Source organism: Primulina tabacum, unplaced genomic scaffold, assembly GCF_025594145.1.
Source record: "Primulina tabacum isolate GXHZ01 unplaced genomic scaffold, ASM2559414v2 Contig621, whole genome shotgun sequence".
Classification (NCBI taxonomy): Eukaryota; Viridiplantae; Streptophyta; class Magnoliopsida; order Lamiales; family Gesneriaceae; genus Primulina; species Primulina tabacum.
Genome location: NW_027459814.1, coordinates 39,208 through 66,309, shown reverse-complemented (window position 1 = coordinate 66,309; position 27,102 = coordinate 39,208). Strand labels below are relative to the sequence as shown.

At 36.7% G+C, this 27,102-nt stretch overlaps 1 protein-coding gene across 1 annotated transcript; it reads right to left on the bottom strand.

Annotated features, from left to right (window-relative positions):
- Nucleotides 1–608: 608 nt before the first annotated feature.
- Nucleotides 609–15,313, bottom strand: LOC142534612 (clathrin heavy chain 1-like). Its single transcript, XM_075641472.1, has 30 exons — nucleotides 15,046–15,313; nucleotides 14,588–14,792; nucleotides 9,979–10,067; nucleotides 9,770–9,848; nucleotides 9,529–9,656; nucleotides 9,070–9,168; nucleotides 8,870–8,978; nucleotides 8,636–8,715; nucleotides 7,907–8,134; nucleotides 7,727–7,792; nucleotides 7,168–7,284; nucleotides 6,865–7,062; nucleotides 6,627–6,743; nucleotides 6,457–6,516; nucleotides 6,231–6,317; nucleotides 5,998–6,081; nucleotides 5,770–5,904; nucleotides 5,627–5,689; nucleotides 5,453–5,557; nucleotides 5,186–5,298; nucleotides 4,838–5,090; nucleotides 4,621–4,757; nucleotides 4,253–4,531; nucleotides 3,158–4,160; nucleotides 2,545–3,030; nucleotides 2,288–2,458; nucleotides 1,977–2,162; nucleotides 1,601–1,723; nucleotides 1,313–1,423; nucleotides 609–1,081 (listed from the first exon to the last, which is right to left on the bottom strand). The coding sequence occupies exons 1-30, from the start codon at nucleotides 15,088–15,090 to the stop codon at nucleotides 935–937; spliced, it is 5,103 nt and encodes a 1,700-aa protein (XP_075497587.1). The 5' UTR covers nucleotides 15,091–15,313; the 3' UTR covers nucleotides 609–934.
- Between the last annotated feature and the right edge of the window lie 11,789 nt (nucleotides 15,314–27,102).

The window sequence follows — 27,102 nt, the reverse complement described above, 5'->3', positions numbered from 1 at the left end:
ACTTTTTTTATTGATTTTTTTTCATTTTCTAGGATGTAATTAACGTATTCGATATTATCTTTTATATATTATCATTTTTCAACTTGATAAAGAGGGTAAATATTAAATACAAAGACAGTAAATGAGAAAAATAAAACAAATGTTATACGAAGAAAATTGCTAAATTTAGAATATAATGTTTTGACAGGGAGAAATAGGGTTGGGAAGCCCGATTAAAATTTATACGTCAAAGTTGTGCGTTGGTGTAGACTCGTAGACTGAGATCACACACAGACAAGTGTTAGATTTTACATCTTTTGTCAATACATCTTTTAAGTTTTAGAATTGGTGGAGTATTTCTCTCCGTTGAGGTACCTTCCCGACACATTTATTTTTAAAAACAATCTCATGCTAAAAACAGGTAATGTAACCAATTACATTATGTTATTTTTATAATTGAAGGTCACTCTTTTAAATAGTCAAATTTTTCCCTCCAGTTGAGCGTTCCCAATGCAGAAGGGAGAAAGGGAATCGGAATCCAAAAGAAGAGAGGAAATTTAGACTCAATGCAGAATCAAAAACTCTTGTATATACCAACGTGAGACGATTGTAAAATTCTCAAGTGAAACTAAACAAGAAAACAACACCCAAGAATCAATATAAAACAAACCACATTTTTTACAGCATCATTATTTGTAAAATTGTCATATTCTTGCAGCCTAGAGCTGCAAAAAAAATGCCTCAGCTACAAAAGAATATTACAAGAAAATATTTATATAAATTTTTACCGTATTACAGGCTAGATCGTCTCATGCCTCAGCTAGCCATCTTCCAGAAATGAGAAGAGAATATGATACAAACAAGAAACTATATTGCATTGTCGCTGCCAAACCTTGGGTGCATACTCAGTATGTGACTACTTGTAGCAAATGTTGACAAGGTAACCATAGAAAAATCAATAGGAACCCATTGGTGGCATGCCAAATGGTGGCATCGGCGGCATGCCCATGCCACCCATCGGCGGCGGTACAGGGTAACCCCCTCCCATACCCGGCATAGGCGGCGCTGGCAAAGCAAGAGGCAACAATTGGGCATACAAATTCTGCAGAATTAGTCGTAATTAGCAGTTAGAGATCCCAGTAATTTAAGATATGGTTTGGAAAATAATGACGAGTCATAGTCAGCTGTTGAAAGTACTTTTTCTGCAATGTGAATTCATCAAATTTTGGTCAAGAAAGGACGTACCAAGTATATCAATTTGTAAACTAAATTAAATGAATAAAAATGTCTAATTACTTGAGAGAGAAAAATTTGTTTCGGGCATCATATATACCTGCTGCATGATGACATCTTTCTCCTCCTCGGCTTTAGCCTTCACTTCCTTCATAGCCTCAATCTTGTCCTTTATTAGTTCATCAACTTTGCCGGTATATTCACGGATAAACTGAACGAGAAACAAAGACGCATATGCTTGTTATGAAACAGAGCAAATGAAAGTAAAAGGTCCCAAGAACTATTCTAGAATTTACTTTTTATTTGACCAGAAAATACAAAATAAGGACCCCAAAGACAAGTACACGATGACAGGAGAGGAAGGAAAGGAAAGATATAGAGAAATCACCTGTAATAGATACGGGAAGGCAAAGTCAATCATGTTATTCATCCAGGCAAGTTCGAGTGCAACGTCTGGGCGAATCAAGTCGTAACAAACAAAGAGGCATGAAGCAAAGCATTCCTTCTTGCCCTAAAAAGAAGAAAAAACCAATTAGATACCCTAGTCAACCATTAAATATTGATGTAATCATAATACTCATAGTCTTCTGAAAGCATAGTGATATTAATGTCATTATAAATGCAAAATAGACACCACCTTACTAAAAAATAGTTAACATCGTTTGCAATATGAAAAGGACTTCGATTGGATTTGAAAAGAAAGACCATATATTTTCTTCAGGGAAAAAATATTAGATTAGATATTGTTTGTTGATAAAGCGAACCTGTTCAACGAAGTAAACAAGTAACTCTTCAGCAAGTTCACGATCACCAGATTGTGAAGCTGTCTCCATCGCATCTTTGTAGAGGTTGTCTTTCTTTGATAATGCAATTGATTGCTTCCATCTGCCCGCTTTCTTGTAAATGTAGGCTGAAACACGCCTCATCTCCAGAAGCTCATGTTTCTCAACCTACTCAAGCACGTTAATCAGTAATTCTAAACTTTCTAAAAAAAAAGGAAAACGAAAAAAGAAAAGAAAAATAAAAGAAAGAAAGAAATGAAGAAAAGGAACAGACTGTAGTAACTTCAGCGTACCCTTTGAGCGAGACCAATTTGATCAAAGTTATCATGCAAGTCAATTGATTCGCGAAGTCTGTCATAATCCTCCTCCTCTACATAGATGTCATTGAGAGCTTCATTCACTGCAGACACATTATTGCTCTGAACTGCAACCATATAAGGCTTAACAAGACGTAGATGACCCGCCTACACATATTAACATAAAACAATTAAAAACTTACAAACAATTGTGAACGCTGAAAAGAAAAAACATATCAAGCAGAAGTGTCAACCTTTCTCATTATGTCCACAACACGAGTGTGATCAACGCGAAGGGCAAGAACATTCAGGACATCATTGATGAGGTCAGGATGTTCTTGCAAATAGAAATGCACAGCTTTGTAATATAGCTCCACATTGGCAACTTTGACAATAATATCTTTAAATTGCATGTGCTCCCAAGCTTCTGGGGAATGATTCATCACAGTTGTAGCAGCATTATCAAACTCATCATACTGAACGTATAGATAAGTTAATTCTTGCCAATGCTGTTGTTCGTCACATGCTCTGATAAGCTTGGGAATATTCAGACGTGTAGAAAACAATTTGATGTGCTCCATAAGCTTTTCATGACGGTATCTAGCATACAGGACACCCAACTCGGTAAAAATCCCCATATGTGCACGTTCCAATCCTAAACCACTTTCCATGAGAGATAAGAGCTCATTAAAGCATCCTCTGTTTTGATAATACTCGCTAACCTCTTCCAGGTCATCCACCTACAAGAATCACAAAATAATGTGCCACAATATAATTTTAGTTCAGAAATCTTGGATTATGAAATCAAATCACTTGATTGTAGTAGAGTAAAATACTACACTTGAAAAATGAAAATCTGTGAAATACCTGTACAATGATGTTCAGACCACATATCTGAGCCAAGCGGAACTCCTCAGCATCAACACAAGCAAAGCAGACTTCTTTCCATGTCTTTGCGCTGTTGGCTTTTCTTGCTGCATCAACAGCACCTTGAAATTGCTTCAACTTCACTAGTGTGATTGCCAATTTGCCCCAGTTAGAGATAAAAGCAAAAATAATCTTTGCAGCCTCGTACAAAGCTTCATCATACAAGCGATCACCAACATTCGGCAGATTAGCAACATTTGGCATAAGAATAAATTCTTCGATGTCACCCAATCTATCAATCTTAGCATATGCATAAATGAGCTCACTGTCGACTTTTGGTTCCTTAGTTTTCAGCCTGACCATGAGAAGGTACTTCACCAAGTCATGATAAACATTTGCATCCTCGGCAGCTCGGATGACCTCCAGGAATTGAGTAGCATCATCTGCACGAATAAATGACTCAATTGCATCGCTCACCAGTCCTTCCCTGAGTTGAGATTTAGCAACATGGCTCCAAACAGAATCTTCTTCAACACGAAAAGCAAATTCTACAGCTCGATTAATATCTCGAATATTATCCAGCAAAACATCAACAGCCTGGACATTCAAATTAAATTTCTTGAAAATAGCAAAAGCTTCTTCATACAATTGAGCTTCCACAGCCACTTCTCCAACTGCAGGGCCATCAAAGTTATCAAGTCTATTAATATAGTCCATAACTCTAGAAGGGTCTGCCTTGATTGCTGTCAAGATAAGTAAGTTTTGCAGGTTAAAGTTTCCACTAAAGGCAGAGTTCTGAAGAACAATCTTTTCAAGCAATTCAATTAGTTCGTGAGGGAGATCAGCAGTCATAAAAGCTTTAACAGCAGCAGAAACTTGCTCTGGGCTCTTGCTTTCAGGCAACGCAGTAGATACGACTTGATCAATAAGCAGCCTTCTGAATTCATTTTCAGGATCAAGAACTTTTCCCCAGAGATCAGCATCCATTCTTTCAACCACATATCTGAAATTATAAACAAAAAGTGGATCAACTTCTGATACGCATGAAACTAATTAACTAATGTGTAACATTCAATAGAACTACGCATCACAAACCTTGCTTGCAGCTTGAACAAAGAATTCTTATTTGTCACATTAATAAGTTCATCATCACACTGTCCTCTCCGGTAAGCCACAACGGCAAGGGTAGGATCACGCTTTTCACAATATTTACCAACAACACGAGAATCATAATATGGGTTGGTGGTGAGAAAATGTTCCGGATTGTTGTTGCTATCTATTATTATTTTACCCAAAGCATTGTGGACATGCACATCTTGGCTTCCTTCACTCACAAGATGTTCCAGAAACTGAGTGAGCAGGCGAAGACGATTCCTGCAAACCACATATCACAAGAAAAGATATCAAGGAAGAAGCTTGCTCGATGCAAAGCTAAGCTAGAGGGCATGGTGTATAAAAGGTACCTTTTCTCGCACTCATCCACCAGTGGCTCGACTGGAAGCAGAGAACGAACAGAGAGAATCAGACCTTTAATAAAATCTTCAGGACACTCGTCATCTAGGAGTTGACCAACAACTAATGGAGCATTTCCAGGATTGACCTATAAAGCAAATAACAATCACTTGCATGAAAGACAAGATTTACCCTATAGGCAAGAAATTTTTCAAAAGATCATCATACCTTCTGCACATAACCTTCAATATAGCGAAGCATGTTGTTCGAGTACAAGTAATGGGTGAGATCTGGAACAAAACCAAAGCGGTCACAAACATTGATTAATGGTCGGGCATCTGGAAGTTTTGCTTCCATTAAAAAATTCTTTGTCTTTTCAGGGTCGTAGAAATTTGATTCTCTGGTTACACGCTCAACCTCTTTAATTTGTCCAGTCTTGGCAGCAGCCTCAATGTACTTGAAGTGAATATCAGGATCCTCACTGCCAGAAACCAATAATCATAAAGATAGATTAAATACAAAAGCGTCAGGTCATTGGACAGCAATTAGAAATCCATTCCTTTCCTAGCAAATTACCTGGAGCTCAAATATGATCCCAGGAAGAAATATAATCCTTCATATGACTTGAACTGCTCAAAGAGCTTAATACAAGTTGCAACACCCAATTGTTCGCAATATTCTTTAGCAACCTACGCATTTTAGAACAGCAATTGTAACCAATATATGAATTATAAAGTCACTTCAATTAAATGAAAACAATAAACTTCACAATTGTGGGGCCTTGGTTTCAGAAAGGCATCTTTCAATAAATTCAACATTTAAATCTTTATGCCTTCACCCTACCTGGACAATTATCTGAAGGTTTCCTCTTAAATTGACTAGCAAAAGATCCTTCATACACTCCAGAGCCCATTCTGGGGAAAGTGTACCAAAGAACTCTACAAGTGCCTGAAATTATCGCATCATTAAGCACTAATATTGACCAGTTGAATGGCAAACAATACTAATTTTAGTAACCTGTGGCTCAATTGCATGAGTGTTGACAATAACACGCTTGATATCGGGCAGCTCAGAGTAATGCTGCAGACACAAGTAAAATGTTTGATTAAAAATTAGAAGTAACATGTAAGTCTTGGGTACATAAATGGGTGAGATGTAACCTGTAGTGCTCGAACATAAAGGCCAGCTTTCTCGCAGAGTTGGGCAATCCTAGGCCTGTCATAGTGACTAAACATTCCATTAGCCAAAATAGCGTCTGCTACATTGGGAAAGGTCACAAGATTGATCTCCAGGACCTGAAAAAAAAAGAACAAATACATGATGCCTCTGTGAACAAAATAAAAGATTGATGTTGAGTTACAAGAGGATTAGCATGAATCAATATTGACCTTAGTTTGTAGGAACGCATGCTCTGGTAGATTTGGTTTCAGGACATCCAACAGAAACGCTGTTGCTTCACGGATCATGTTCCTCTGATGAAAATTATCAAAATAGAAAGACTTTACAATTAATCATCTAAAAAACATAAGATCCTAAGGCTTTCAAAGATGAAATGGGAAAAACACATAAGAACAATGACCATAAAATCAGAATATTCAAATATAAAAGAAAACATACATACCTGAAGGAAGAGATCAGTAATAGTATTGTAGTCAACAGGACAACCTCCTTCCATTTGAGACATCATAAGAGCAAAATTAACTGCTCCCTGTAGAACCAGATGAAATCATTAAAATGTGCCTCCAAATATCAGGTTCCATCATAATTCAACATAACAAGCAACTCAAGCATAATAGATAACATTGTCGAAGACTTCAAAAATTAGTTTTATGTCAATCCCTGTATACCTGAGGATCCGACCGGAGAATGGTTTGCAAAAGAAACAGATAATCTGGTGTATATCCCACCTGTTTCAAGTTAAACATGATTTTTCATTGGAATCAATTGTATTACAGAATGTCAAAAAACGATAACAAGTGAAAAGGCAACAACTCTGTTATAAACTAGCGTCATTGACCTGCTTTGAATATATCAAGATTTTGTCAAACTCCCGACGCTCAGCAAAAGCTGCCACGACTTTCGGTGTAGCTCTAGCTTTGATATATATTTTCAGTGCAAGGTCATTGTCAACAGTCTACAAAATAAAAGAGGAAACTGAAAATAAAAATTGCACAATAAAATGGGACACGTTAAAAATCAGATTTGAAACAATAAACGATCTGAAAGTGGTGGAAGTTCCAAACTGAATGAATTACCTTCACAAGGTCTCCAAGTTCCTCACTGCATTCAAGTTTATCTTCAGCCAACCAGTTCTCCAATAAATTCTTTTTGTTCTGGTTAACAACTAGCCGTGATAACTCCAGAGACTCAAACGCATTAAGCTTTCCTTTAGTTAACAGCGTCCCAAAGTACTGCAACAACGGCGGTGTCTGCCCAGCTTGAACAGGTACACTCTAAACAAATACATGTTATCTAATCAAACTCTCATCCCAACAAAAGAAAATACACAGGATGCCAAATCAGATTTCTAAACATGAAAGCTAATGAACAACAGGCACCTGAAATTTAGCAACAGTATCAGGAGTCCTTAGTATGCCTTGAGGAGATTCTGCAGCAAGCTCGGCAGCCTCTTTATACTTTGTCTGAGCAAACAATTCTTGAAAACGTTGAACAACCTAACACATTTTCAGATAGCAAAAAGTTACATCGTCTGCATCCAATAAGAACGCAATTACTAAACAAAAACATAAGCAAGCATCTGCTTTGATCACCCAGAAAAACAACTGCAAAAAGTCGATGAAAAAGTTCGGTTTGACAGCTCAGTAAAATATTTTAGACTTTACTCGGAAATGATATAGGAACGTGCAATCAAACGCATGCTTTTCTTGTCATAAACAAAAAAAACCGATCAAGATTTTGGCACGACAAAAATCTAGTCCAGCTTTTAATCAGGAAACAGCCCAAGCCTAATTCTATTCCACCCCAGGGAAACCATTCAGCATCAAAATAATTTTGTAAAAAGCATTCATGCACACCAAGCATAGGAATAAATGTAAATTTCTTTCTCCACACAGCTATATTAAACATTTAGACCATCAAAAGTCAAATTTAACCTACCAAATTCTCAGCACCAGGAAGGTTTCCTCTTTTTGCAAGGTTGACAGCAAGCTCCAGATTGTTCAACTAGCAATAATCATTAAGACTCTAAATATTTTTATTTTTTTGAGATGATTAAGACTCTAAATATCTGTTAAAAAGAAGAATGAATATTACAGAAACTGCAGAATCTTAGCATACCTGGCCGCTGACAAAAGACACTATAGTTGCTTCATTAACAGTTGCAAGTAAAACTTGACCTCGCCTGTTAATAGCATAGAAACCTCCAACTGATAAAGCCTCTGATGTCAGAAAAATGGGATCTGGACTGATTCTATTTCTGTATACGGCAGCAGCAGATTCCAGATCATACACAAAGAGCAACCCAAGCTTCGTGATAACATAAATAAGACTAAACTTATGGGATATCTGCGCAAAACCATATAATTAGCCTGTTAAATAGACATAAAAATTCAAACATAGAGAGCTAAACATAACAAACTTGTAAAATTCGATAGCTAACTCTCAAACTCGTCCGAGTTGGAGCTCAAGTTTATTCTAGTAAATTTGTTTCACGGGCTTAGCTCACAAGATTGGATCCCTGACCATCGCATGCACTCAAATAACGAATTTGGCTCACTAATTCCATTAATTATTATATTCACGAGCTTTGTATGTAGAATTAATAATAGTATTTTAGAATAATGATGATATTTTACCAATAAATATTTAAAAACTATATTGATTAATATATCCCTGTCTTTTATTAAAAATATAAATAGATAAAATGCTCATATTTGAATAAATAAATTTGAACTTGACCTTGAGTTCAACAGACTAGTAAGGTGGTTAAATTCGACATACGCCTTTTAAATTTAGCAAAGACTAACCCATTTGCAAGAGGGGGAAAGATATTTCAAGAAGAAATACCTGCATAGCCACTGGGAAGTCATCAGCAAAATCTGGAGGGAAGAACAAATCCGCCTGCTTTTTGGTGAAAGTTGGTTTCCCTGTAAAGGCGTGCAAGCGTTAGGCCAATAAATAAACATAAATAGAAAAAATATTGATATCATGTATATATCCTGAACATGACATCAAAACCAGTAATTTTGTTTAATATGACTAAGAAGATCAAAATCAAAAAACCATGAAAGATATATGCACCTGGCTGCGCACCAAGCTCAATAACATGCAACTTCGATGAAATCTGACCAGAATTAGAGGACTTTGTTGCAAAAGAAATAAGAATGGAGTCTTTATCATTTCCTGCAACCTGCATAAGAATATATAAAGAGAGTTAGCAACAGCTTTGCCCACAGAAACAGAATATAGAGCATAGAAATCAAAAGCAAGGAGCAAAGTACCCGGAAAGAGGCAAAAGATGCAGCATGTGCTTCAAGAGATTGACTGCGTTGTTGGTCTACAGAAAACAGTTGCATATTTCCTTTGACGAGTTGTGGCCGCTAAAGAAGGAACATCTCAGTCCAATTGTTGGCAATGAAACACAAAACGCAGAACTATGAAAGTAAAAATAATGTCTCCAAAAACTAGTAAACACAAAATATCTGTATATGATCTATCATCATTATCACCATCATAAAATTTTGACTCAAAAATATAAGTGTGACATTGTTGAAGAATATTGAAAAGAAAAGGCAAGGAAACTTTGCAAGCTATAAAAATAGATTTGTTAAGGAAGGTGATCCCGAAAGAAAAAACTTGTGGAAAACAAATTATTTTCTATCATTAACAATGTGAACTACTCTGATTCTGGCCAAAATCTTTATTTTAAATTTGAAAAGTAAAAATTGCCATCCACTCACCTCGGGTGAACCAGGAGCAATCCCGATCAAAACCAACCACTTTTCAGAAGGGTCACATTTATAATTGATGATTTGGTTGTTTGCTAAATTAGCAGTTCTTTCAAACATCTTTACAGGTTCAGAGTCACCTACTCAGGGAGAGAGGAAAATTATTAAGGAAAGACAGTGCAACTACTTGAAGAAAATGAAATGCAGAAAATGTACTAAACTTAAGAGAGAATCCAAATGGTTTTGATCTTGCCTTCAATCGACCAGTGATAAACCGAGGATTGGGTCACTAAACCTAACATCTTGGGAGAAATCCACTTCCAAAATACAACCTGCCATAGAAGTATAATGTGCAGAACAACCAACTTCAGAAGACTTGAATGTTGTATATAATATTAACTTATATGTCCACAACCTGAAGTATCAAAGTGTACAACAGTCAACAGGTATTGATATACTTGCCTGCTCCGGCATCTGATAAGACTTCATCTTTGCTTTGGCCTCAATGTTGAAAATTTGCAAGTGATCTTGAGTGGTTCCAGGAAGTTGAGCTTCATCAAATAAACATCAATATTTTGGTGAAGACTAAAAGAACATAGGATCCCATACCAGCAAGTTCACTAATTTCAGCAGTACATGTTAATAATAATTACTGAATACGTTCTGAACCAAATTGCTAAGGCTAACACTTCTCGTGGTCGTATCATCAATGGATAAAAAGGTGAGATTTTCCATGAGATGAAAACTTGTAAGACCCTTAACACAACTAGGAACGGCATTTGGCGCACGACTCCTCATCCCAAAACTTAGAAAGAAATGATTGCCACGGCTGTTGGAAAGGGTGATTCCAGGCTTGCTTTGTGTCAGCCCAAATCACCTAGAAACATGGAACAGCCAGTCCAACATCCATGTGATACAGTTAAACTCTCAGAATCGGTTCAACCCACAGCCCATGTACTTTTCCCTAGTGCATCGGCCCAGATTACAAATTCTGATCTGGGCCCCACTGATTCTATCTCAGCCCAAGAGCAATCTTCTATGGCTAATTCTTCTAACCAGTTTTAAACTAAAGGGGACGATGGGGATTCTCCAATATGTTCCATGGACGTTCAAGTGCTATTGAATGGTGCTCATGTTTTATCTTCAGATAAACTAGTGGACGATAATCAATCTAGTAAATCAACAGCAATTCCTTTTTCAAGTCCCCTCGCTTCCTAGTTCATCTCTGTCCACAAAGAAATAATCTGGTGATTCGGAGAGCATTGCCAAGTCAGTCAAGGAAAAAGGAAAAAGTAGTTGGCTGAAGAAATGAAGGAAATGGAATAAGACATGCAGATGGTCCTCAATTTAGTCCAAATGTGAACCTAGAAAACCTGAATCTTTCTGTCCACCAAGATTGAGCAGGAGTGAATCATTTGATAACCTCACGGAATATGGTTCTTAGGTTTCTAAAAGTCAAGGCAGTAACTGCATGGTAAATTGAAGCCAAGTCAAGAAGCTATTCTAGGAAATCTTGTTAATAATTCGAGGTGGCAAATACAAGGCAGCTTGAAGTCAAGTCAAGAATCTAAGGAGCTTGTTCTCTAAAATTTATTCTACCTGTAATCTTCTTTTCGTTGTTCTAGCCAACAAGGAGGTCTTCGCATAATCATCCTCCTCTATCTTTTTTATAAGAAACGATGATATATTAGAAGATTAAATTTAATAATTACAAAAAGCGGACAAGAGATCCGTGAGGGAGAAAAGTAAAATAACTAATCATAACAACAACAAATATAACTTTAGTCTCACACTGAATCTGAAATCAAGAAATTCTTAAACTTTGAATGCTTCTCAATCCAATCAGATGCCCGAAACTTAAATTTTTCCCAACAATCTTCAGCTGGCTCTTCTGTATTGTCCAAAATCCTTCTATTTGGCTCCATCCACCTGCCAAGATAGCGTCCAAGATCTGAAGCAAACAGGTCGTGTGAAGATCTTGGAACTACCCAAAGCAGACCCAACTCCTCCAAAGCTTTGTACCAAAGAAAACTCGTGAAAAAACAACACATGAGTATGTGATTCTAAGTCTCCACCTCTTTCCGACAGAATACAGACCAGTTCGGACAAATAGCACGTGTAGGTAATCTCTTTTGCAACATATCACAGGTTGGCAACTTACCCAAAACCGCAGTCCACGAGAATATTTGAACCTTTGGTGAGATCGGTGATTTCCAAATAACATGAAAAAGAAGAAAGAGAGGAAAATCACAGATACGAAAGAGTGACTCATAGAAAGATTTAACAAAAAAACCCTAAAGAATCGCCTTCCCAAAACCTAAAATATACACATTCCTCATCCAACTGACCCTCTCTAAAGACCTTATCGAAAAACTCAAATCATTCACTTCATCATCCCTGAGGTCCCTCCGAAAGTGAAAAAACCAAGATAAAGAAAAAGGAATAGAAGATTCCACCGACTGAATAAAGTGAGAAATAGGCTTGTTGTGAATCGAAGAAATCGGAAATAAATAAGGATAAAGATCTTTAAAAACGAATATCCCACCACTTAACCTCCCAAAATCTGATGAAAAGCCGGATAAATTCTAGAAATAAACTTCCATGGGCTTCAAATGTAACATTACTTGGTAAACCTGCGTCTCAACCATTATCTTGCATCCCATATTTGCTAACAATAACCTTTTTTCCATAACGACTCCTCCTCGACAGAACATCTCCACCACCATTTACCCAAGAGGACCTTATTCCTCTGACAAATATTCCCAATATCCAAACCCTGTTTTTCTTCAACTTACAGGCATGCTCCCACACAACCAAATGACAATGCAAATCTATGTCATCTTTTTCCCATAAAAATCCCTCCTAATCTTCTCCATAACCACTGCTACAACTCTTGGTACCCTAAAAAGAGATATGACGTACATTGGCAGAGCATTCATCATTGCTGAAATCAAATTTAATCTTTCCCCTCTCCCCTGGACAAAAATATTTTCTTCCAACTCGCTAATTTTTTCGACATCTTGGACAAAACAGGTTCCCATAACGAAGTTTTCAAAGAATTTCACCTAGTGGAACCCTTAAATATCTAATAGGCCAATTCTCCCTCCGATATCCAATCTTTCAAGCTAACCCTTCCACTTTTACCTTTTCACAATTGATGCCCAACAATGCGAACCTTGTCCATATTGGTCTTTAGTCTTGACATTTGGCAAAATGAATTTCTCCACCAAAAAACTCTGATGACTCTCATTCTTAACAAAAAACTACGTATCATTCGCAAATTGGATGTGTGAAATCTCAACTTTCTCTCTACCAACTTCCATTCCACTTTATGGTTCATTGCTTTGGCCTTATCTATCAATCTACCCAACGCATCTATTACCATTTTAAACAGAAAGACGGAAAGTAGATCCCTTTGCCTTAGGCCTTGCTTTCCCTTGAATTTACCCCTTGGTCTACCATTGATAAGGACTGAGAATGAAACATTCGAAACACATCCCTTATGCTCTCCCTTTCTCTCCGAACCCTTATTTTTGTAGAACAAACTCCAAAAAGCTCCAATCCACATTATCAAATGCTTCTCAAAATCGACTTTAAACACCCACTATTTCTTTTTATTACATATCATCTCCTACACCACTTTATTGGCTAATAAGACAACAATAAAAAATATGTCTCCCTCCGAAAAAAGCACTTTGAGCCTCTGCGATGGTGGTTTTTAAAACTTTCTTCAATCTCATTGACAAAACTTTAGCAATAATCTTAGACAAATTGGTTATCAAACCAATTGGCTCCATGATCTTCATAAGCTTATATCATTACTAAGATTGGAATTCTTGTTAGTTTCATTGCTTCCTTAACAGCTATAATGGCCAATCATTGTATCCTTGCATTCACAGCCTGATTATTCCCATAAGTTTCCCCACTACAAAAAAGTGACTTGAGCGCTAGGTGTAAACAACATGGGATTGACTCATCAAGCTTAGGCACTTAAAGGATGGTTTTCAAACAGATCATAATAATGTCTGAAAATTTTAACAAATGCAAGACATAAATAAAAAAAATAAGGAAGGCACCAGATAGCAATGTAATCTTTGGTGAGCAGGGGCTCAGAGAGAAAAAAACATTGAAGAAAATATGCAAACCTTATTCATACAAGCACTTAGATTTTTGCACTTACCCACACAGCAGATAGCAATGATAGAGAAAAATAATAATTCAATATTTTCAAATTCACGAAACCGTCCAAAATGTTTCAGTAAATCATAGTTATTTTAGCATATTCCTAAGACATAAAATCAATTAACAGCAAGACTTGCTAACGGTATTTTCAGCAACTTTATTTGGATTTCAGAAATTTGAGGTATATGTGACTAATTTCAACATATGCAAGCTGAAGAAAAAATATAAGATTTGAGAAGAAATATCCTCGTGTCTATGAAAAAAGGGAGAATAAGATAAAAACAGAAGAATGTCACTGAAAAATAAGAGATAGATGTATGGGGGTGGGGTGGGGTGGGGGGATCTCGTTGATTAAGGAGCAACTTTCAGTGTGCTTGCACCCATGAGAAAGGCACATTTGTCAGCCAAGAACATAGGTCTTTCCCTAAAAAGGGTTCGAGCATGCACATGGGAACTTAACTGTGACATTTCTCATACAAATAACCTTCCTAGACTTCTGGGAGAAAATTTTCTCAAAGTAACAATCATGTGGGAGCAAATTTTGATATAATTAAGGTCTACCCATCATCATTAAATCCTTTATAATTTGGAACTCTGCTAATATTATTTTTACTCTGTCCTTCGCAAAGTTCTTTTCCTGTTTCAATGAGATATCTAATTTTTTTGGATAACCTGAAATGGCCAAAAATACATCTTCTTGCAGTAACCAGTAACCCACATCTGCATGCACTCAAGTCAGGAAATTTGTGAGGAACATGTGTTTTGATAACAAACAACTTATCAGGACCATTGAGCGAGCATCCTAACTACACATTTATCTAAACTGTTGAGGCCCAAAATCACTGAAAAAAAAGTCAACAACGAGAAATGTCTTAGAAATGCTTCTTACCTTTCAGCGCCAAAATTCTAGTATGCGGGTTCATTAGAGCAGAATCTGCGGTGATGGGCCGCCTCAACGGCTGATTCGGCATGCTCATGTCAATAATGACCACGCTGTTCTGAGGTGCTGTCTCACGAACACATATGTACTTATCAGATTCCATAGTCACATTCGTGAACGTAATGAACTGAGGACTGATCCCTATGCTAGTCAACTGCAACCACCGAATCATCAGGCAATCAAAATACAATTCCAGTAACAAAAAACTTCAGAAAACAATAAACATATCTAAAATTGGAATAGACAAGCCAAATCAAGAATTTCATCATACAATTCCCTCTGCAACTCACAACAGATTCAGCGAATCAAATCAGGCAATCAACGATCCATAATGAAATAAACTATTAGATTAAGCAGTCCAAGAGTTCGATTCGAAAAAATTGCAATAGCTTTAGCATAATTGATACCGTGAGGGCTTCTTTCATGGTGATCGGAGCATTAGCGGCCGCCATGACTGGCGACAACTCAAAGCTTCGAGATCGGAGCTCCGGATCTGCAAAACAATCGAGGATAAAAACAACGGTTCAGCTAGAACTTCCGAGATCTGGAGTAGCGCAGGGCAATCCTCGAGCCCTAGGAGAAGCGAAGAGAACCGAAAATGAGACAGAGCGGATACATATATACATATATAAGACCTTGGAAAATGGAAGCCAAAAATTGAGTCGCCTTCTATTCTATATAGTGCATAAGAATCAGCAAGAACCTCTTAATACACTTAGGAAAAGCTGTTTTCACTTGGTCGTCCCATCCACTCTGGTTCTGGGTCTAAATTAAAATTATTGAAATTTCAACGATATTAATAGATTGAAAATGAGTATTTATATTTTTCTGTTAATGATAAATTTTTATATTTATAATGAAGTTTTTGATCTAATCTAACTACTATCTGCACAAAATTTGAACCCATGACTATGTGGGTCTTGGAATTTTATTCTTATCACTAGGCCAAAAAATTATTAACGTTACCAATGAATTTTGATGTTTAGATCAATGTTTTGTTGAAATTTTGCATTACATTTTTATTTAATCTAGATGTATTTTTGGACTTTTAAGAATTGTAAAACTAATGTGAGAACCAAGACAATGTAATGGCTAAAATTGGAATTTTAATTACTAAAATATGTAGTTTTAGTATAGTTATGTCAAAAATATTATATACATATATATATATACATATATATATAGAGGTCTGCAAACCACTCACTTACACACTATCGCATGTTATTCGATGATGAAATAGAAGACAGCAAAATAATTGGACAGCCCAAAAAGAAAACCACCATGTGTTTTAGTTAAACTCAAACCTTGTGTTTATTATTTTCTGGTTCATCAGTTACCTTATGTTTTAACCAAAAATATTTATATTAAATCAAAATTCCAGAACTTAAATGAGTCTTTTATTATTTCATTAAAATTCAAATTACAAATAAATATAGATCATGTCATAGTAAGGTAATGATTTAGCACCAATGATTTAACCTGTCATGGCTAATATGTGAAATATAAAAACTAAAAACAGAAAAGAAAAACAATAAACTTACAAGTTTGTATCAAGAGCTTGAAGCTTTTATTTAATTTCTTAAGAAATTTTTTTTACAGATGGGGAATAGAGGTGAGCAAACTCGACCGTGCCACTCTAAGAGGACGATACAATCTATATATAGAAGGAAGAGCCGGACATGAAACCCCGGATTTCATCTCAAAATAAAAAGTACAATGCTTTATAAAAGCAAATATTATAATATTTTATAAAATTAAATAGTAACAGGGTCACCAAAGTTAAACATAATATTATTCCATTATCTTTTGTCTTCTGACATTTTCTGTCAACATCCATTGTAACGCTCCGAAAATTTAAAAGTCCACGCGAACCACATGCATACAATTTATTAAATTCCTTGTGTATTTCAATTAATTATTTTAATTGCATAAATTAATTATGTTGTGCATTTTGACATGTTTAAAATATATTTTTCTACATGGTTGCATTAAAATGTATTTTTAAAGGATATTCGAGTTGCGATCGAGTAACGAAGACCGATGGCTAAAAAATAGAAAATGTTTTTGTTAAATAATTGTTTTTAATTGTTTAAAATATGAGTGATGCTTTTTCCTATTTTTGAAAATAAGGGGTTTTGAGGTGATTTTATACGCCGGGACGTATATTTTACAGGTGTTGATTTTTTCAACAAAAATGCAAACGTTTTGGCAACCCGGCAAATAAATTCACAAACTTATTTTTACCAAAACCATTTTAATATTTTAATTAAATCTTAATTAGGACTAATAGGCCTAAATTGTTAGCTTATTAGGCCTAAGCCTTATTTAGGGATTTAATTAGTATATAATATATGTAAATCACCCAAACCCTACGGCAATCTCACACCACTTTGGAGAATTTTCACACACCAAAACACTCATCAAATTCCACGGCACACACACAAATATTTTGAGGAAAAGTCAAAAATTCCAAAGGATTTTCAAGCCAAGGTTCTTGCCCCGTTCTTCGTCGTCAACGTATAATTGTGCGTTTAAAACGCAAAGGCACGCCATATTCTTTCCTTCAGTCATCTATCACAGTATAATATTTATTTAAACATGTTTTCAATGAAAACAAATTGCACATCATGATATTTTCGTAACTATGCATATGTGTGTGTTAAACTCTTGTGTTTTGGTTCAAAAATCATGTTTAATTTGTGGTAAGGGGCTGCCATGGCTAGGATATGGATTAAGGGTGTTTTACACAAAGTTTAAGAGTCCTAAGACACTCCAATCAAGCTGCACAAGAAATAAAACGAAGCTGGAACCATTAATCTGTCAAGGAGTATGTAGGTCACGCTTTTGGGGTCTTGGTTGCTTGAATTGTGTTCGGTTGAACCAGGGCTGGGATAGAGTCACGTGAGGGGTCAGGGGAAGAGTCCTGGCCACGCTAGGACTCGAGACCAGGGGCTGGGGAGGAGTCATAGCAACCTAGGACTCCACCCGAGAGAGAGCAAGGGGGCTGCGCAGGTTTTAGAAGCTGGTGCAGGGAGAAGGGGATCGTATAGGGGGCTTGGGCTGGGCTAGGCTAGGTCCTTAGGGTCCTAGAAGGGTGCTAGAGGGGATGGTTCAGGGCCTGGGTCGGTTGGCTTGGTCCTAGCAACAGAAACGTAGGGTCCATGTTCATGTGGGTTTTCACAGCTGCTGCTTGCACCTACTGGTATAGCTTCGATTTCAGGGGCTAGGGTCGCGTCCTTAGGTTCTAAGGGTCCAGTAGGGTCCATATGGGGTTTGGGTCGAGGTTGTCTCATGGTGGTTCGAGCTTGGCTCAAGGAAAAACGAGTTTGGCTCAAGGGTGCCTAGGTGGGTTTTTGGGGCTGTTTCTGCAGCTTGGTTGTAGCTTCGGTTTTGGAGCTTAAGGATCAGGTCCAATGGGTCCTTAATGGTCAGTAGGGTTCCTAGATGGGTTGGCTAGGATTTGGCTCGAGGTGGCTCGGGCGTGACTCGAGTAAATTGGGAGATAGCTCGGGTTGTTTGACAATGGGTCAATATTTCGAATTTAATAGGGAAAATTGAATACATGGGTCCACAGGGGTGACTCATGACTTGGAAGGGTAGAATAAATCTTAGAAATGTTATGTGTAAAATTTGGGGTCAAAATAATGAGTTTTGGATTTATTCATGATTTAATTGCCGCACGAAACGCTAATTAACGAGTTAATTGAAACGCCTAGTTTAAGCTTTATAAAATTATGAAAAATTATATTTAAGCTTAAATAATTATTAAAAGTCTAAGTTTTGAATTTGGGAATTTTATATTAAGGTTTGATTTAATTCGAGATTAAAACGCAGTAATACGTCTTATTTAAAGATTAATATAAAAGCCATCGATTTAAGCTAAATAAAAATATGATAAAATTCATGTAAGCTTAAATAATTATTTGGGACATGCTAGAGTCAATGAAATTAAGAAAAAGTCTAAAACGAGAAATTTTACGTCTAGGGGTAAAATGGTCATTTTATACCTAGAAATTAGTAAATGTCATGGCAGTGTCCTGAATGTTGTTTTACATGCTAATATGATTATTTCATATGTTCACGCGTTTTTATGACATGGAGCTTAAATGTTTACGATTTATTATGTCAAAATGTTATTTTAAAAGGTTATGATTTAACATGTTAAAATGTGTATTTTAAATGTTTATAATTTAAAGGCATATTTTAAATGTGTATGATGTTAGAATGTTGATTTAAAATATTTATGGATTTTATATGTTGAAAAGTTTCTTTTAAAATATTTACGGATTTTTATGAGAAAACGGTAACGTTGAAAGAAATGTTGCATACTTGTTTTTAAAAGAAAAAGGATATTAAATGAGTGATTTTTATAACGTGATGAAAATGTAAAACGTTGAAGGAAGTGAAGTAATTGTGACTATTGAGGATAAGAATGGGGATATCGTGAGGGAAAAGGCCCCAGAGGGAGCCCATTTATGGGAGAAGGCCCCAGAGGGAGCCCGACGATCGTATTTCCATTCGATGAGGATAGGCCAAGGCTCAGTTGACGATCTTATGTCACTGATGTCCCCGCCGCCCAGTACTGTGGTTTCATGTAGATGGATCCATCGACAAATGAGGATATGGGGATATGAGGATATGATTGAGGATAGGCCAAGGCTCAGTTGACGATCTTATGTCGCTGATGTTCCCGCCGCCCAGTACTGTGGTTTCATGTAGATGGATCCATCGACTTTTGAGGATTGAGGAAAGTCACAATTAACGATATGAATTCAATAAAGGAAAATATTTATGATCATGATAAAAGGATACATGTTATGAATGAGGAAAAGGAAAATGTTGAGGTTTAAAGTGCAAAGGCCCTAAAACTTCTTGCTTGAAAATTTGCGGAAAATTAAAATTTTCTTTTTAAAAGAACTTAAATGGCCTCATTCATAAAATCACTGGTGAAACAAGTTCAATATTTCAAAATATTGCAGCGGAAGAAAATAAAGTTTGCCAAAAATCACAATTTAAAAATATCCAACGACTGATAAAATGTTTGCGGAATAAAATAACAACTGCTGCTCTGAGGTCCTCGGGTGCCACTACTGCCGACCCAAGCTGGCTCACTGGTCCCCGCCATCGGCCCTGGCCTCATCAGTACCTACAACAATCAAGTCTAGTGAGCCTAAAAACTCAGCATGCATATATCGCAGGTAACGAGTAAAAATCTGAATTAAAATATGCATGAGTTAACATATCCTGTCCTGAGGCATACTGAAAATAATCTGTACTGAGCAATTATAATACGTGCATAACTGAACTGATAATCACAGAAAAAAATGTTTGCTCCTTGGAGCCTGTACTGAAATAACTGATAAAATTTTTTGTTGAGATTATGTTTTACGCATGTGGCCACTGCACTAAGCTGAACTGATCGGTAACTGGCTACCGGGGAGGCTGAAACTGAACTGAGCTGGCCGATCACTGGCGACCGGGTGGTACCATACTGAACTGATCGGTCACTGGCGACCATATAAAATAACACTCCCACATAGTGAATGAACCACAAGCCATATCGCATAAATCTCAAAATAATCATTTTCTATTTAATGCACGTAAATTAATTAACTGGCATAATGAAAATGTCCCGTAATTTTACCAACTGGATTGGATTGGATCGTCCCCAGGCTCGCTGCAACTTAACTGTGCCATGAAAAACATGGAAATGCTAAAACTTGACCAACTATGCAATTTACTTTCAAAAGATGCGACTATGATGCCTAATGACTTCGCATTTAATCATGACTCCGAGCCAACCTGAAACGACACCGAACCGACGTATAGTCATGATTAAAATACGCTGAAAAATCATAAAATAATTCTCCTAAAATGATAGGGTCGAAATCTAGGTGAAATGGAGGCCAAAACACGAAACGCTCTTTCGAGAGTCAATTTGGCACATCGCACCGTAAATTCTCGTACGACCTCAAAAATGATCCATCCGAATGACAAACGGTCAAAAACATGACCTTCCTAGCTCAATGAGGCACCGTCCAGTCCAAGGCCATGGGCTTAAAGCCAACCAAGAACTCGAACGAGCCACCGAACCGACACAGCAACTTGCTGTAATTTTCCAGCACCTGTACAATCGTGTAACTTGTGTTGTTTTCGAGACTACCGGCCATTAGGGCATGAACCACTGACCAGAGACTCTTACCAACATCCCAAGGAGTGATTTGAACCATGGCTAAGGGCCCTAGGCCAGCCACAATCCGCGTCACACCAAAACTCAACCGAAACTCCAACCGAGAACCAACGTGCATGCGTGTGTAGTGTTTTGCTTAGATCGATGTCTTGCGTCGTTCCAGTGGCCATTTGATTGACCATGGCACGATCTAGACATAAAGGGGCATGATATGAACCGTGGCTAAGGGCCATAGGCACACCAAGATCCATACCAAGCAACAAAAGAAACGAAACCATATGCTGAAAAATGGAAGGGGCCGAAGGGATATAGGGGTTGTTCTTGTTGATTATTTAAAACCGATGAGCCATGGACCAAGCCACCAAAAAGGCAATTAAGTCACGTCTTAGACATGCTAGGGGAGTGATCTAACCATGGTTATAGGCCCCTAGGGCAGCCAAGATCAGATCCTTCCTCCTTGACAACCAAACTGAATTTTCGAACTCAAAAAGGGACACAAATGGTGTTGCTGTCATTTCTTGCTTTCCAGCAAGCATGGGCTGAAGCCGATGGAAAAATGTGGTCCTAATGCATCCTATTACATGTATATAAGTCGCCTTGGGAGCCTGGAGTCGAACCAATCACCTGAAACTCACAAACCAAGAAAAACGTGAAGCTTGCCAAGAAATATCAAAAATTCTGCATGTGTTGTTTTCAAAAGTTTTGACATGGATCTCGATTTTTGCTTGAATAAACATGATCATGTACTGAAAAATAAATGATAATATGACTTGATTGAGGTTTAGAAAGAGAATCTAGACATGCCTGGTTATCGTTTGAAATGAAAACGAAAAGAAGAGACGAGACGGCGCGGAGGAGACGGAGTGGCTTCCTTTTCTACCTTACCTTGCTCTCGATTTTTCTCTCTTCTTTTTGGCTATGTACCTCACGATTTTTACCTCTGAAAATGAGTCTGAATTCACTCTGAATTTTCGAAAAGAAGAGGGGGGAAAAGATGGTTAGGAGGGTGAGGGAAGTGGGTGCAAGATATAAGGAAGATCCAAGACCAAGTCTTCTCATTTTAAATTTTGAATTCTAGTTTGATATCAAATGAGTTGGTGGATGTTTCTAGAGGTAGTGGCCGATTTTTACATGCTAGACTAGGATAGGATAATGCTAATTAGATCATTAAATGGTGCTAGAAAGATCAAAGAATTATCTTCCTAATTAAATACAAGAAAGGGTCAAAGGTGGCAAGGCAAATGAATTGTTTAATAGTCTAAGGGGGTGGCCGAAATTCACTAAATAAAAGGAAGGGAAAAATAATTATCTAGTGAATTAATAACCCTTAAAAACTTTACTAATCCTTTAATTAATTTAGTGAGCTAACCCCTTAATTAAGTAACTTAAATGAGCTCATTTCTTAATCACCTCAAATAATTAAATTAAATCCTCAAACCTCCCTTTCTAACTTAAATGAACTTACTTGCTAGCTAAATTAACTTCTGGAAATATTTTCTGGATCTTAAATTCTATCTCAAAACTCCAACTCCAGTCCGGCCTCACTGAAATAACTGAAATGCTAAAAATCAAACTACTGAACTGAAATAATAAAATAATTAACTTCAAAGAAATGCATTTAAAATAATTATGCAATGAAGTCAATTAAATTTAGAAATCTAGAATTATGCATGGCTTAAACGTAGAGTGATTTACGGGTTCTACATAAAGTATGCATGTTCGTATGAATATGTTGAGGGTGATGTGAAAATATTTACGAAAAATGTTTATGAAAAGTTTTAGGAAAAAGTTTATGTTTAAAGTTGATGCATCATTATGAAAATGTTTTTATTTAAAGTATATGTATCATGAAAATGTTTACGAAAATGTTCATGTTTAAAGTTTATGCATCTTCATGAAAATGATATTTTAAGTACAAATATTTTTCGCTGTTGCATGTGATATGTATATGTATTACTTGTTATCAAGATTATGATGTGTTGAGTCTTTAGACTAACTAGATGTGATTGATGTATGTGATTATGATAATAATGTTAATGGAGGTCTTGATGATTGAATTTGCTGGACTGAAGGTGCATATAATCCGAGGACCGACGCTAGTTTTCCGCACTAGTTATGATTTATGATTTTAAGTTATTTTAAAGATATTTTATGACTTTTATTTAATTATGAGTGATTTTTGAGAGGTTATAGTATGGGCTGTACTTTTCAAATAATGTTTTGAGTTGATAAAATAGTTGGTTGATTTATTTTAAAATGATGTTAAAATTATTTTATGGTTCGGGCGAATGCTATGTGAGATTTGAAAAAAAGAAAAAAAAATTTAGAACGTTTAAGAGAACGATTAAGCAGACGTTTCATCCATTATCTTCAGGAGTCATCGATAATATTATCCTTCAATAAATTCTTCACTTTTTCAAAAATATTATCAATATTGGAGCATTTTGGAATATCTTCCTCTAGATCTTGGGCATCATGCATATTCATTAAATAAATAAATTGATTGTCACTTGATTCGGATGTCATTGATTTATCGGATTTAGCATCTGAACATCCCATATTCTTATAAAGATCTTTTTTCATCTCTTCAATGCATACATCGATCATTTTTTCTTTGAAATATATTTCAAAATATTTCTGAGTGAAGATTTTGAAAGGACTCAAAGATTCTTTTTCATTTTCTTGTTGCATTGCATAATCTTTTTGATATGAAAGAATTTTTTCTTCCATTTGTTGATTTGTTTCAAAGCCATAACGATTTCCTGTTTCAGGATCATCTCGTAATAATTTCTCTCAAATTTTGTAGAACTAACCCTCCATATGTAGGGAATTCCTTTATCAGTATGACAAAATTCAGCCGCCATCTCCATATCCATCGAATTCCAAATTCCATGAAGAATAGACATAAAATATTTCCATCAATCCAAGATTCTGAAAATAAATTTTTTAATACTTGGAGAAACATTTAACCAAATATTCATTGGTTTTATAAATACATATGGAAAAATTTTTGCTGATGGTCCTAATATTTTTCACCAAGTCATGAACCAGTTAGGAACTGGATGATGAAAATAATTTTCACATATTTTCAAAAACCATGTATATTTTTTTTTTCATTTTCGTAATATAGAGTTTTATTCAAACTCTCAATATAATCCAAAAAATTGAATTTAAAATTCATTTGATGACTTTGAGAATAAAATTCCTTCTCAATAAGTGGAGATATACCTCATTTTTCAATAGATATGATCTTCTTTATAATAAATTTTGAGAAGTTATAACTTCTTTTTTGTTGAGTATTACTGTAAAAGTGGGTTATTTCAACATTTTTAGTGGATAATGGAAGATTTTCATAAAATCATCTCTGTTATAAGAGCCATATATGTGAAGGGCCTAAAACTCCTTTCTTGAAAATTTGCGGAAAATTAAAAATTTTCTTTTTAAAAGAACTTAAATGGCCTCATTCATAAAATCACTGGTGAAACAAGTTCAATATTTCAAAATATTGCAGCGGAAGAAAATTAAAGTTTTGCCAACAATAACAATTTAAAAATTGTCCAACGACTGATAAAAATTGTTTGCGAAAAAAAAATAGCAACTGCTGCTCTGAGGTCCTCGGGTGCCACTACTGCCGACCTAAGCTGGCTCACTGGTCCCCGCCCTCGGCCCTGGCCTCATCAGTACCTACAACAATCAAGTCTAGTGAGCCTAAAGACTCAGCATGCATATATCACAGGTAACGAGTAAAAATCTGAATTAAAAAAATATGCATGAGTTAACATATCCTGTCCTGAGGCATACTGAAAATAATCTGTACTGAGCAATTATAATACGTGCATAATTGAACTGGAAATCACTGTAAAAATATTTGCTCCTTGGAGCCTGTACTGAAATATCTGGTAAAATTTTCTGTTGAGATTATGTTTTACGCCTGTGGCCACTGCACTAAGCTGAACTGATCGGTAACTGGCTACCGGGGAGGCTGAAACTGAACTGAGCTGGCCGGTCACTGGCGACCGGGTGGTACCATACTGAACTGATCGGTCACTGGCGACCGTATAAAATAACACTCCCACATAGTGAATGAACCACAAGCCATATCGCATAAATCTCAAAAATAATCATTTTCTATTTAATGCACGTAAAATAATTAACTGGCATAATGAAAATGTCCCGTAATTTTACCAACTGGATTGGATTGGATCGTCCCCAGGCTCGCTGCAACTTAACTGTGCCATGAAAAACATGCAAATGCTAAAACTTGACCAACTATGCAATTTACGTTCAAAAGATGCGACTCTGATGCCTAATGACTTCGCATTTAATCATGACTCCGAGCCAACCTGAAACGACACCGAACCGACGTATAGTCATGATTAAAATACGCTGAAAAATCATAAAATAATTCTCCTAAAATGATAGGGTCGAAATCTAGGTGAAATGGAGGCCAAAACACGAAACGCTCTTTCGAGAGTCAATTTGGCACATCGCACCGTAAATTCTCGTACGACCTCAAAAATGATCCATCCGAATGACAAACTGTCAAAAACATGACCTTCCTAGCTCAATGAGGCACCGTCCAGTCCAAGGCCATGGGCTTAAAGCCAACCAAGAACTCGAACGAGCCACCGAACCGACACAGCAACTTGCTGTAATTTTCCAGCACCTGTACAATCGTGTAACTTGTGTTGTTTTCGAGACTACCGGCCATTGGGGCATGAACCACCGACCAGAGACTCTTACCAACATCCCAAGGAGTGATTTGAACCATGGCTAAGGGCCCTAGGCCAGCCACAATCCGCGTCACACCAAAACTCAACCGAAACTCCAACCGAGAACCAACGTGCATGCGTGTGTAGTGTTTTGCTTAGATCGATGTCTTGCGTCGTTCCAGTGGCCATTTGATTGACCATGGCACGATCTAGACATAAAGGGGCATGATATGAACCGTGGCTAAGGGCCATAGGCACACCAAGATCCATACCAAGCAACAAAAGAAACGAAACCATATGCTGAAAAATGGAAGGGGCCGAAGGGATATAGGGGTTGTTCTTGTTGATTATTTAAAAACCGATGAGCCATGGACCAAGCCACCAAAAAGGCAATTAAGTCACGTCTTAGACATGCTAGGGGAGTGATCTAACCATGGTTATAGGCCCCTAGGGCAGCCAAGATCAGATCCTTCCTCCTTGACAACCAAACTGAATTTTCGAACTCAAAAAGGGACACAAATGGTGTTGCTGTCATTTCTTGCTTTCCAGCGAGCATGGGCTGAAGCCGATGGACAAATGTGGTCCTAATGCATCCTATTACATGTATATAAGTCGCCTTGGGAGCCTAGAGTCGAACCAATCACCTGAAACTCACAAACCAAGAAAAACGTGAAGCTTGCCAAGAAATATCAAAAATTCTGCATGTGTTGTTTTCAAAAGTTTTGACATGGATCTCGATTTTTGCTTGAATAAACATGATCATGTACTGAAAAATAAATGATAATATGACTTGATTGAGGTTTAGAAAGAATCTAGACATGCCTGGTTATCGTTTGAAATGAAAACGAAAAGAAGAGACGAGACGGCGCGGAGGAGACGGAGTGGCTTCCTTTTCTACCTTACCTTGCTCTCGATTTTTCTCTTTTCTTTTTGGCTATGTACCTCACGATTTTTACCTCTGAAAATGAGTCTGAATTCACTCAGAATTTTCGAAAAGAAGAGGGGGGAAAAGATGGTTAGGAGGGTGAGGGAAGTGGGTGCAAGATATAAGGAAGATCCAAGACCAAGTCTTCTCATTTTAAATTTTGAATTCTAGTTTGATATCAAATGAGTTGGTGGATGTTTCTAGAGGTAGTGGCCGATTTTTACATGCTAGACTAGGATAGGATAATGCTAATTAGATCATTAAATGGTGCTAGAAAGATCAAAGAATTATCTTCCTAATTAAATACAAGAAAGGGTCAAAGGTGGCAAGGCAAATGAATTGTTTAATAGTCTAAGGGGGTGGCCGAAATTCACTAAATAAAAGGAAGGGAAAAATAATTATCTAGTGAATTAATAACCCTTAAAAACTTTACTAATCCTTTAATTAATTTAGTGAGCTAACCCCTTAATTAAGTAACTTAAATGAGCTCATTTCTTAATCACCTCAAATAATTAAATTAAATCCTCAAACCTCCCTTTCTAACTTAAATGAACTTACTTGCTAGCTAAATTAACTTCTGGAAATATTTTCTGGATCTTAAATTCTATCTCAAAACTCCAACTCCAGTCCGGCCTCA

Bases quoted from the DNA above. Each gene is read 5' to 3' on its own strand.
- LOC142534612 (XM_075641472.1), bottom strand. From the start codon at position 15,090: ATGGCGGCCGCTAATGCTCCGATCACCATGAAAGAAGCCCTCACG. The intron at 5,905-5,997 runs GTCAATATTGAT...TTTTTTTTTCAG, and splicing joins ATGCGTTCCTACAAACTAAG to GTCCTGGAGATCAATCTTGT. The intron at 5,091-5,185 runs GTAATTTGCTAG...GGTTTCTGGCAG, and splicing joins GGATCATATTTGAGCTCCAG to TGAGGATCCTGATATTCACT.